This window comes from Homarus americanus, unplaced genomic scaffold (genome assembly GCF_018991925.1).
Source record: "Homarus americanus isolate GMGI-L3 unplaced genomic scaffold, GMGI_Hamer_2.0 scaffold15169, whole genome shotgun sequence".
Classification (NCBI taxonomy): domain Eukaryota; kingdom Metazoa; phylum Arthropoda; class Malacostraca; order Decapoda; family Nephropidae; genus Homarus; species Homarus americanus.
Window position 1 is genome coordinate 530,786 of NW_024714712.1, and position 13,260 is coordinate 544,045.

The window sequence follows — 13,260 nt, forward strand, 5'->3', positions numbered from 1 at the left end:
GTATATCATATCTTGGAGAAAAAAAAAAGCCTTCATTTATACCAGTTTTTAAGAATGCAAACCCTCAGTACGTATAAGTAAGGGAAACCTGTATTTATTCCCCCCAAGTCAAGGCACATTAATTTCTTCGTTGTACCGTACAGCATAAATGAAATTTGTATGGCGTCTCAGCAATGTAATCCTCCTGTGTAGAAAATCTGCCAAAAGAAATTCAGTAGTTTAAGAAAGACAATGAAATTACATTCTACCTGAGGTATAACAACATCTGCTAGGTATTTGGCACATTTGTATAATTCTTCAGCATGCTCAAACTGCAGTGTATGATTATTGTGTTGCAAATCATACTTAATGCAGTCATATATATCTGGGATTTTGGAGATATCAAATTTCGTGTTTTTGGTTCTGAAGTCCTTTTCCAGTTTTGCCCAACGGCGTTGCATTAGTTCCCATGATTCACCGTGGTACAATGGCAACTCTGAAAAAAAATAGTGATTGAAATATGGTGTTTTTATTCACATGGTATAAGACAGGAGTTTGTTCTTATTTCATATGGTTGAACACTGGGAGGGGGAAGGTAAGTAAGCTGGGAGGAGAGTGAGGTCAAGACTGGGTAAGGTATGACATATGGTAGCAAAATGGTTATTAATTATCTCAGCTGCCTCCTCACTAGGTAAATGTGAGATGAAAGGAAGTGTGGGAGACTGACAGTTGAGACCACAAAGATCTTTTACCTTGGAGTACCACTGACCGATGTGTGTGTGTGTGTGTGTGTGTGTGTGTGTACACTAGATTCAAGCCACCTTGCATTAAAGCAAGAAAATAATTGAAGTAAAAGAATAAAAATAAATGATTACTGAATTTAATTTTAACTAAATATGATCATTTAAATGTCAAACTAGCTAAAAAGTGAAAGAGAAGACATACCTTTTGTTTTCTGGTCTTCTTTTCTTATCTTAATTCGCTCATTTAGTTTCTTAATGAGAGAATTAACATGTTCACACATCTGTACTGGGTTCTGGATAAATTCAAGAGCTGTTGATATTGAGCGGGAATGTGTCGGGTTTAACTTGTCCATATCTTCTTTTGTTAGTACACGGTCTTGTTGCATAGCTTCATGAAGACGGTTTTTCACCCTGGAGCAAATTAACATTATTACAGAAAATATTCAATTGAAAAAAATAACTTTATGTGCATGGTTTACTATTTGTGCAGCAAATAACACAAAACTTATAAACAACTGGGACTTTTAGTAAGTTATATGTACTTACCTAACTTAACAGTAATTACATATAACTTACTAAAAGGCTTAGAGATTTCATGAAATCACTGGTTATACAAATTCCCTGTAATATATATACAGTGGTCCCTCGGTTAACGAAATTTCGATGAACGAATTACTTTCCATAAGAATCTTCACTTCGGTTAACGGACAAAAATTTGATTAACGAAATTCTTACGAAAACATGTCAACTGGAGGAGGACTTGAGGGTCTGCCTGTCAACCTCGGACAAGGAACAACACCAAGCACAGGTTTCCCACTGATAGTTTTATGCAAGCAAAGGCCTTTTATTTTTACTCGTGTTTGTATTTGAATACAATCTATATCTGAAAGTTTCATATTATTTTTTCATGAATGGCATCTTTTTCAATGACATCTTGTTTCAATGTGTAGTAATAACAAATATGCACAAAACTTTCAAATTATTTTGAAAAACATGATCAACAATATACTTTTGGTAATATAAAATTAATAAATTATTAGTTTTTTAAATTATGAACACATTCTTATCATTCATTTTCTTTTAAATGATCAAATCTATCCTTAAATACTGATGGTGTGCCTCGACCATTTTAGTGCCTGGCTCACTGTGCCGTGAGATGAAAAAGGTTGAAAATCACTGCTTTAAAGGATCTTTGGGCATTTGTACATCTAACATTTACTGTATATAATCAAATTTATATAAACTTATTATTCATAATCTTTTAAACTGATAAATCTTGTTTGAAATACAGGTACAGTACTCCCTCTTTATCGACGGATTTTTTATCGACGGTTTCGATTATCGACGGATTATTTAGCCGGATTTTTATTTTGGCACCAAACAGCTTCTCCCAGTCCTCTCCTTGAACAGGGCTAGAGGGTACGTGTTTTTCGAATCGTTTTCAGTTAAAAAATTATTACATCACACGTATATTTTACCTAAACTGCGCCTGAATGAATATATTCTCGGAAATAAATAGTAGTTTTGCTGAAACGTGATGTATTTCAATGTAAAATAGGATAAAATACATGACGGAAACAAAAGACTTTACCTAAGCTTCCGATGTTCTTGAGATGTTACTCGTTTTTTTAATAGTTTTCGGTTAAAATTCTGTTATATTACAATGATATTCTATTCATACTGTGCTTGATATAATACATTCACGGAAATGTAATATTTTTGTTGAAATGACGTACGTATTAAAGTGGAAAGTGGGATCAAATCGTGACGAAAACAATGACTCACTTTCTTTCGTTCAAAAGATGTTACCGTAATCACTTTTCGAATGGTTTAGTTAAAAAACTGTTGTATTACAATAATATTCCCTCCTAATTGACTTGAATAAATACTTGAATGGAAATATACAATATTTTTGTTGAAACTACCCGCGTTTCAGTGTAAAGTGTTGTAATAATAAATGGTAAACAATTTGCCTTGGGCAGCCGGATTTTTGGACTTTTACTGTACTGTACACTGTTTTGTTTACTGTAAGGACCGATGTTCACTTCAATAAATGAAATCGTAAGTTTGCTAGTATTTTTGTCCACTTATTATATTATTATTTATACACTATTATTTAAGGTTATGCGTAAAGGAAACGCATTAATGCTTAAAGGTACATTTATTCAACATATGCTAATAATAGTTAGAAAAATTACGTAACCATCACGGTATCGACGGTTTCTTTATCGACGGCCGTTTACAGAACGTAACCCCCGTCGATAAAGAGGAGTAATTGTACAGTATTATGAATTAGCAAATGAAAAATCTCAAAAAATTTGGTTTTTCGGTAAAACCTCGTTAATCTGAATGTTGATGATCTAGATATTGCTAAATCCAGATCAAGTGGTGAGCAATGTGCCAATTCCTGGTCCTTCCTCTTCTTTCCATTGTGGTTCAAGTCTTAGTGTTGTGTCAGATCTCACTGCTATCACAACACCTTTTCCTGAACCTCCTAAACATATTTTACAATCTGGTGAGTCCGATGAAGAACTGTAAGTGTTTGGGTGCAGATCTTTGAGATAGTGACTCAAAGTTAGTGTCAAAGTGATTTGTAGTACAATACTGTAGTACAGTATATGATAGTGTTAAAACAACTGCCCCCACACTACCTACTTTCACTGCCTCTACACTACCTTCAGGAACATTAGCCCTTTGGATTTATGGTATTATTGTAGGATTATTTTAGTACATTTGTTAATTGGCCATTTATTTCTTTGTGGTAGGCCACTGTGCTTTAAAATTTGCAATAAACCGGATCACCTTTCCCCCCAATTAATCCAAATTAATGAGGTTTCACTGTGCTTTACTATTACCATATTAACATGTATGTTAGAAAATCTCACAACTCACATGTTCTGATGTTTGTAGGAGTCACAATCATTGTCCAACAGTCCATTTGTATTGGCACTTTTAACCATTTGTACTAGAATTGGAGTAAGTTCACCTTCCAAGGCTAGAAGTCCCTTAGCGAATGCAGCAGCTGTCATCTGAACTCGTCCTTCATCACTTGCATATATCTTAAGATCATGACGGTAGGTTGAGTGTAGTCTTAACAGACCAAGTCCTTGTGTTCCTGCATATTCACCTATGATGCCAAGAAATAAAGAGAATTAAATTAACGAATAATTAAAAACACTAATATTAAGAGGGAAAACTTGAATGAAGTTTAAGTATTTTTGTCGAGGACTTTCAGATTACTTCATCTTTCAACATAAAATATATTCATTAATTCAAGGATCACTGAATTTTATATTATATGCTCTAAATATACAAGTAGAAAAATCTAGAGATGTAGGATGGTGTTAAGTGTCAATGGAAATGTGACAAAATTTTATGGTTTTATGTCTATCCTAAGTAATTTACATATGATTACCCCACCAAGTCTGAGGAAACTCCGAGATAATGACGTGGGGCTAATTCTTGAATTACTAATTTCTTTTGCTGAATGTAGAGCCCTTAAATCGAAGCCAAGGAAACAGCAGTCATTCTTTAAGGTCAAATGTAATGAATAGTGATGTCAGATCAGCCCATGTGCACCTCACTTGTCATTTGCTATAAACCGTGAATTCGAGATCACACTTCAGTTCCAGTCACCTCCCATTTCGGCACAGATGTAGTCTTGTTGTCTCTATACTAAGAGCTAAGCGCATTTGTTTTTTCTTCTTTTAATAATGGTATCCCTCGATATATGAATAGGTTATGTTAAAAAATTAAAAACATTTGTTTAGTGAATTTTCGTATCTTGAATACAGTCATCCCTTGGTTATCACGCCTAATTGGGACCGCGCCGAGTATGTGATAACGAAAAACGCAATAACAAAAGTTCAGAACCTATGGGATTTATTCTAATTGGTTCCAGGCACCCAAGACCCAACCCCAATTTTCCCATTTTACAACCATTTAGACCCACTAAAGATATAGATAATGTTATGGTAAGTATCAGAAACACACATGTAGCTATGCTTTCTTTATTTGAGTCCCCCATCATAGGAGTCTGTTTCCTCATCACTTCAGGACGCCTGAGTCCTCGGTTTTCTCTCAATCTTAGAGTGCACCTGAGACTTAGTTACGGTATTCCTTAGTAATGACACAGAATTTGAAATTGTAACTGGGGTTGCAATTGTCGAGGCAACTTAGATATGTCTGATTACAGCAAATGTGTTATTGTCAATTTGTACGTAGGTGAAAGATTTTATCCTCAATAGATGTAGGTGAAGCAACGGGGTAACAATACACCTGGAGGCAAATGCGTGATAACCAAATTCTCGGCTTGAAAAATGCGCTATAACAGCAGGTGTGCAGATTTTGATGGAGATGTGATAACGAAAATCGCGATAACCAAGTGCGCTATAACCAAGGGATGACTGTACTGTATATTAAAAAATAAATAAATACATAAATAAAATAAAGTTCAGTTCCTCAGTGACAGAAATACCAGAATATCATACCCTAAAAACACAAAATTGGTTCATGATGAAGAAAAACCCTATCTAACTAATGATAAATGGTACACAGCTACTGAAATTTACTACCTAACACATTAAAATATTAATAAAGTACTGTCCCAATGAAAATATGAAGTTAAAACTATTAAGGAAAGGCATAATCAAAGTTTAACATAGTCGTCACTGGTACCATTTACATAGACGCTGGCTGTGTCATGTGTGGCCGCCCTCAAACCTCACCATAGCAACCCAGCCCAGCCACCTCTGCCGACCCTTAGTGACATGTCTTCCTAATATTATATGTTTAAGTAATTATTTGATATTGGCCTGGCAAGTTAATGCAAGGCATATATATATATATACATATATATATACTCGGGTATAAAAACTAGACGTCACATTCTGGATTGAACAAAAATAACACAAATGATGCGTAAAGTTTGGTAACAACTCAATTTGAATTTATCATCAAGTTGGTGCATGAGGCCAACATAACCCGGTGTCATGAGGCAGCAACCCAAAGGCACAGTAATTAGCTCAGACTATCTTGCGAGGAATAACTATACTGTACTCTGAATCTGAAATAGAATTCAATAATTCTATTTTGGATGCTGGCAGGGGACCTGATTGATGTTCAACATTGAGACACAGATGTGCATCTACATTTATTATGTGAGAGAGGTTATTGTGCAATCTCTTATGATCTGAAAAAATAATTAAGGGAACCCTTAAAGGGACCAATATTGGTTGGATTAGGTTTGAATGACAGCAAGTGCATCTGTTGAGTGGAGGCTTATATGTCCACCAACTGAGTGAAAGAGAAAGAGGTTCCCATAGGCACGACTGGCCATGAGGGACAGTGTGCAGCTCACTGTGTACTGACCTTTTGGCAAACAAGGAAGCAGCATGGCCAGTACTGCACTTGGCCACACAATCACTTCCCCAAGTTGTAAACTTAGGTATCCATTTACAACTGGGTGAACTGGGAGCACCCAGAAACAGAATAACTGACCCTTGGAATAGGAGGCAAGCACTGAGTAACAACCTCCAAAACAGTCTTCACCTAAAAATGAAACATCACACTGAAAAAAAGCTACAATGTTCTTTTACCCCATCCTAGAAGGAAAAGGTAAAGGAATAATAAGCAACATGACCTTTAGTTATAATTTCACCTGCTACATGAACCATACACATTGTGACTGCTATGGTATTCTATTCTTGCTGTTGAATAACCATTTTGTTTTGGGGATACCTGTACAATCAACTCTTCCCAAAATCTAGTTGGTTTTGAATATACATTTTTTTTTAGAACAATTGTAAGGTTATGAAAAAAAAATGGGGAGTTAGTGAGCGACAACACAGACATGACTGCCCATTATGGACAGTAGTGTATGCTGCACACTGTTTACTAAAACTTCAGTATTCAAAAAAGCAATGTGGCTGGCACTGCACTGCACTCAACTGGAAGTGCCCCAAGATCAAACCATAAGCTCATAGGACAAAAGAACAGAAGGTGAGCACTGTATCTGCTCGACTGCTAATGGAGGATTAATTCTAAAATCCGAATTTTATGACTTGCTTACCATTCCTCTTTCTAAAGGGAAATCACAAAATTGACTAAAGCTGAGGTATGATTGTAAAATTAGAGGCTATGGCCAGCAGAAGTTGCACACAGGCTGATCTAAAGGTATGACTCATTGCCACTACCTTAAGTGGTGATGCCTGTTTCTAGTTTCAACAGGAAGGAATAACTAATATATACTATACATGATTTAACCCAAACAACTGATGATTAAAGGTTTCCTGGATTTTAATGTCACAAAATTGGTGGAATAATACAAGAATTGCTTAGTTCAGACTCGGTCATAAAACAATTTCTGGATCATTCCTCTACACGTTTTATGAGAATTGCTCATGCAAATTACATTTCGGTTATTGCATTCAGTAAACTATATATGTTTCTACAGCTCTATTCATATTTTTTTTTTTTTGGTTTTTACTAAAATGTTGCTTGCTTATTATCTTTGCCAAACATGCATTCATAGATTTTTTTCTGGTCCTTCAGATAACCTTCTATTTTCAATAGACTAAATATTTTCAAGTCTTCCTCTTTATTTATTCAAGTAAACCTTTTCTATATCAAAGCAGTAATTCAAGATTGCAAATGAGCTCCTGCAAAGTATGATTACTCATGCGATCATACTGTCTAGAAATTTGTCACTCTACTAACCCCTCAATCTTATTCTAATTTTGTTTTTATCGTTTTAAACTCATCACTTTCTATACAATAGCCTGTACTCAGTGGCCCCAGTTTCTGTGATATATTGTACTGTACCTGACCTGCTATGGTACAATTCAAAACATAAAAACTAACATATAGTACTGAATTGCTACAGTATACTATGGTACTGTACTGATCTAATGCTGGCACAATAAATAAAAAAATGTATATATATGTACAGGTAGTCCCCGACTTACGACTGACTCAACTTACGTCCATCCGCACTTACGACCTGCTCTGACCTTACGACCGTCGGGACATACGACCGCCGCAGTCGTGACCAATTTTTTTTTTCAAATGACGCGCATTTTCTATACTGAAACGTTTCCAGTTAATATAGTCTCCATGTATAATTTGAAAACTATGGGGGCCCCGTGTGCATTCAGATGACTACATTAAAGGTAAGTGCTCAGTCACACTGTATCCATTCCTCATTATTTATTACTTTTACTGTACTGTATTTCATTCTAGGTTTTTATTTATTTTTTTTTATTTTTTTTTTATTTATGTCGGCCTTACGACCATTCCGACTTACAACCTGGATTTGGGTCCCTAACCCCGTCGTAAGTCGGTGTGTGTGTGTGTGTGTGTGAACCTATATATATATATATATATATATATATATATATATATATATATATATATATATATATATATATATATATATATATATATATATATATATATATATATATATATATATATATATATATATATATACACAGTATATATATATATATCGTGCATTAAAAAACTAACACAGCTACAGTACAATAACAAAAGATAGACAAATAAAGAAAAAAGCATTTTCAAGCTAAAAACATTCAATGTGAACTCTTTTTGTGGCGCTGCAGACAACAAAGCAGTATAACTAAGAACTGTATTCTGTTTCTCTTCATGCATTTTGTAGCGTATCATACTGAACTTTCTAACAGTGTACAGTGAACCCTCACTTTACGCGGTCAATTGAACCCACGGCGGCCCGCGTAAAGTGAGAAACGAGTAAAGTGAACAACATAACATATGGGATTAATTGAAATAGAGACCGGGCCAACCCCCAAACTCCACTTTTTCAGACACAATACCTACGTTGTAGTAAAAATAACTTCTTAATTTTATGATGGTATGCACACACAATTAATAATTAAGAGAAATATCAACAATATTAGGTTTTTTAACACTTACATAAGTAGAAAAGATGGCTGGGCACACGGGGCAGAGGGCAGATTATTGGCCCTCACCTGTATCACTTGTATCAATTGTATCACTATGCACTACAGAGGCTTGCAGGGCCTCTTTGTCAAACCCCTCAAAGTCCATATAAGTCCATATCCTCACTATCATTATCACTATCACTGACTTGGGCCGGCTGTGGTGGGTGGCGGGTGAAGAACTCGGTAATGTTTTGATGACTGGGTGACCTTGTGCGCACCCTGCTCGCGCCGCTCTCCGCATAAAAGGGTACACACACCGCGGAAAGTGAGCATTCCGTGTTCGGCAGGGTACCGCGTAAACGTGGAAACGCGTAAAGTGGGACCGCGTAAACGTGGAAACGCGTAAAGCGGGACCGCGTAAAGCGAGGGTTGACTGTAGTACTTTTCTTAAGTTGCGGGCATTGGTGGTACGTTAACATAGCCCAGTGGAAAAAGTCAAGGGGCTCAGATTAGGTAAATAAGCCAGCCAAGGTATGGCTCCCAGTTCAATGATCAGGCAACTGTGCATTCAGGAATGTTGTAACCCCATTGTTAATACTATATTAAAAGCAAAATTTCACTTAAATATTATTAATTGTTACAACTTGTTCTTCACTGTAGCTATGTTTGCTTTTTCATTATAAAAGTTTAAACTAGGAAGGTCACTTGCAATGGCCTCAGTGGACCTTCCCTATGTTTTCCCATATTTATGGTTTTGAGATTTCTTGCCCTCTTTTTTTTTAGATAATATCCCATCATAGGTATTGAAAAATTATTTTGCCAACACCATATTATACCATACCTGTGGTGTTACTTTAAGGTGTATATCAACCACTTAAGACAGTGCTAACCCTCCCTCTCCTATATACACACACAACTCACTATACACATTGACCATCATACCATTTATGGATAGGTGCCTTTCATATCAATGGACCAACTAAGTGCCCTTTGTTCTTTGGAACAGCCATACAAGTCTTACAGGCTTTCCTTCCTGGCTGCACCTCACACTGATCATGTTGTCCCATTCTTCATTCCAAACTTCTACAGACAATTGTTTTGTCACTGTTTAATTAAGCATGATTTAAGGTAAGTTGGGTTTGCTTACGATCTAACTTTGATTCAGCTAACTCGCTGTCTGGGAACCAACACCACCTGGTCTGTGACAAGATATTGTCTGTTAAGAATTGTGTTTTCTTTACCAATCGAAGGTTTATGCCAGGAGTTTACAGGATATTCTAGAGTCACTACACACTACAGTATAGTGTGTAGAAACGGACTTACAAGGAATTTATGTGTTAGTGACAATACTAGATCTCACTGAAAATTCTTCTTTAGAAATTATCATGTACAGTATACATGTACAGTATATAGGTTTTCTTTAGAAAAGATATTTTGTGATAAAAATAATTAAGTATTCCCTTAAAGCTTGCGGTTTTAAAGCTTGAGTCCCTTGGAAACTCGCTGATTGCCATGGGAAACAAATAAAATAAATCTGAGGCTGTGTGCCAGGAATCAAGAATAGTCAACATTACAGGACAGTACAGAGCACCATATTTCCCAGGTCATAAGAAGCACCCTATAATTAGCAAGGTATATTCTGGAAAAATAATTTTTGCAGATTTAATAGCCTACTGTACTGGCAAAGTCAAGTCACTACCACAGCTCACTATCACTTTATGGACCTATTGTCAAACAGTTGTTGGTATTATTAATAAAATTTACCTAATTTAATACAAAAGGATATAATTATACGTAAATGTACCTTTGGTATACACATTACAAATACTTATCGGTACCAGGCATGTTCACTGGGAACTGTACAGTACAAGGATTGTTTACATCCTGTGCACCAAATCAACTGACGTTTCAGAGGTTTTGTCTTTGCATTCTCACTACCACAACTAGCTATCACTGTGTGGACTTAATGTCCATACAGTGTTATTTATTTATTTATTTTTATTTTTTATTTTTTTTTTTTTTACGGGGAATAGCCCACCCGGGCACAGGTCATCGGCCTACAACGGGGCCTGGGGGAGCAAAAAAATAAGAACAGAAAGAAATTAAAATTAGAAAAAAAAAGATTATATTAACCTGCACCAAAAAGATGTCGGGAAACCAGATTTTTGAAGTGAGACAGATTATATGAGTATGGAAACACAGAAGAAGGCGGAGCATTTCACAGTTTGGCTGTGAGGAACGAATGATGTACTATAACGGGTTATTCTAGTGTGACCGACATCCACAGAGAAACGGTGGGCACTGCGGGTAAGACAAGTGTTACAAGCCCATGGCCTTGCCGGCGGTACACAGGATGCCAAATCCACCGAACATTGCCTGTTAAAGTACCTGTAAAAGAGAGAGTGAAGCAACAATGGATTTAAACTTTATGTAATACTGTATTCATTATCATCATTATACCTTATAAAACTCCACACCACAGTACCTATACTTGCATGCCAGCAAAGAAGCATAGTACAGTACACTGTACCTTGCTATTCTTGACTGCATCTTATTTATGAGAATCATGTTATGAGCAACTGTCACCAGAGAACACAATGACATGTTTGGTCGGGGGAGTGTTGTTGGGGGTGACGTGGTGGTGCCAACTTCAATTTACAAGAGTTTACCATAATTCACTGCACAAATTGGATAATTTTGTGATTTAGAAGTTTTGTAACCAGGTGAAAGGATTGGATCACTACTCTCACTTTCTTTTACTGTACAGCTTATGACATACTCAGTCGTACCAAAATTTTGTCAAATTACGTATTTTCGACTCCCAACGTACTGTACTAACAAAATTTTTGTTTGTAATTCACTTTAAAATGGCTGGCAAGCTTAAAAGTAAAAGTTTTGTGGTGCTGAGAAGAAAAAGAGACACCCATTTTAGATTTTCTATGTATTATTTAAGCATTTTCGACTTGCGCCCATTTTGACTTACAACCTGGATTTGGGTCCCTAACCCCGTGGTACGTCGGGGAGCAGCTGTATATGTATTAACCTTGTCAATAACTACTCATAAGTCGGTACTCACCCCTGAAGATGTGAATTACACTGTGGGGTACGAGATATTGGTTCACACTCAGGATGGGATGGAGAAAGGAAACTCACAATGTGCTCTCTGTATACATATTGTATTGGATGTACAGTCCAGCTTGGTGCTGGGAAGTGGCAGCGTGGTTACAAGCGTTGAGTAGAGAGAGCTGGTTGGCGAGGGTGCTCAGAGGAGGACCAGCTTGTGGGTCGCCATGCTCGCCGGCGGGAGCAAGGGCCGCCAGGCAGCGGCGGAGGTGGTGTTGCTTGCTGGTTGGTGTAGGTCGAAAGAGAGGTAGGTCACCACGAGGTCAGGTCTTATATAGCGGAGGTAGGCGTGGCTTAATAGTTGACCTCCGTCATGTAAGGCGGCGCTGGTTGACCTAGACCACGAGGCATACACTGGGGGATTCGCGGGGTCGGCTACTCAGTGGCAAGCATTTGTAATCCACTACAACACGAAAGCACTTGGGAACTCCATTGTTTTCATTTTTCTTATGTGGTTATCAGTACATACATGGAAAAAGCTTGCACGGTAGATTGAAGATATGCATTCCATGAATGACCCACGTGAACTGACCAATACGGGTATACAGTAGACCCTTCCCATTCGCAGGTGTGTGATTCACGATTTCGACGATTCACGGTAAGCAGATGGCGGCCTTTTTCCACAATGCAACAAGTCACCTCACGAGCCCGTGGCGACTCATCTTCCTCTGTTCACATTCACTCAGTGCCTGTGACCCAGCATCTCATGTTGTACAGTAGACTCGCAACTTATCCGTATTTTTCCTTCACGGTTTCAACTACCGTATATGGCGGCGTGTAAGTCGACCCCCCAACTCCAGCAGCTGTCAAGTGTCGTGAAGGACCAAGTCAACCATCAACACACATACATAAACAGGTCAACAAGCCACTCTATACATGACGTCACACACAACGTCATTAGTGACTGACCCAACAATCACAACAATACTGAACTCAGTTGACTTCCTGCTCATTCCACCAGTCCACACACAGCCATCAATAACAAAAAGTGTTTCAATAAAACTACTGAGAACAAATTTATTTCATCCATAACAGAAATAGAGCAATTACCCTTTCACAGAACGGAGCCTTAAGATTGTCCAAGGAATCAACCGCCGCCGCTCCACCTTCCTCCTGCCAGCCACCCCTCCACCTCATCACCCACCACCTGGTCGTGCACCTCTCCACCATCACCCTCTCCCAACAGTGATCCTGACGATCCACCTATATACAGTCCACCACTTCATCAAGCGCCAAACTTCCACATACGAATGTAAGTAGTATTGGTGACTTAAGTTTCACATACACAGTAGTGCACTAAGGTAGTATATAAGTTGCTATTCACAGTTTTGCCAATTCGCATCATTCCTTGGAACCTAATCCTCACGAATAGCAAGGGTTTATTGTCCAGTACTTGTTTAAATTGAGGCGGGCGGTCGCATCCCATGGCGAAGATATTGGAAGCATAATTGTGACTTTCTGCCTCATACACACACAATTGCAGGGACTCAATT

The 13,260-nt window shown here is 37.5% G+C and overlaps 1 protein-coding gene across 10 annotated transcripts in view; it reads right to left on the bottom strand.

The window, feature by feature from the left end:
- Positions 1-13,260, bottom strand: part of LOC121879334 (inositol hexakisphosphate and diphosphoinositol-pentakisphosphate kinase 2-like) — a 299,526-nt gene that overhangs the window by 62,986 nt on the left and 223,280 nt on the right. For all 10 annotated transcript variants that reach the window (XM_042385999.1, XM_042385963.1, XM_042385957.1 and 7 more), the window contains 3 exons: positions 3,615-3,849; positions 925-1,133; positions 249-475 (listed from right to left, as the gene is read on the bottom strand). In XM_042385999.1, coding sequence (XP_042241933.1) covers positions 249-475; positions 925-1,133; positions 3,615-3,849 — 671 coding nt within the window. The remainder of the gene's footprint in view (positions 1-248; positions 476-924; positions 1,134-3,614; positions 3,850-13,260) is intronic.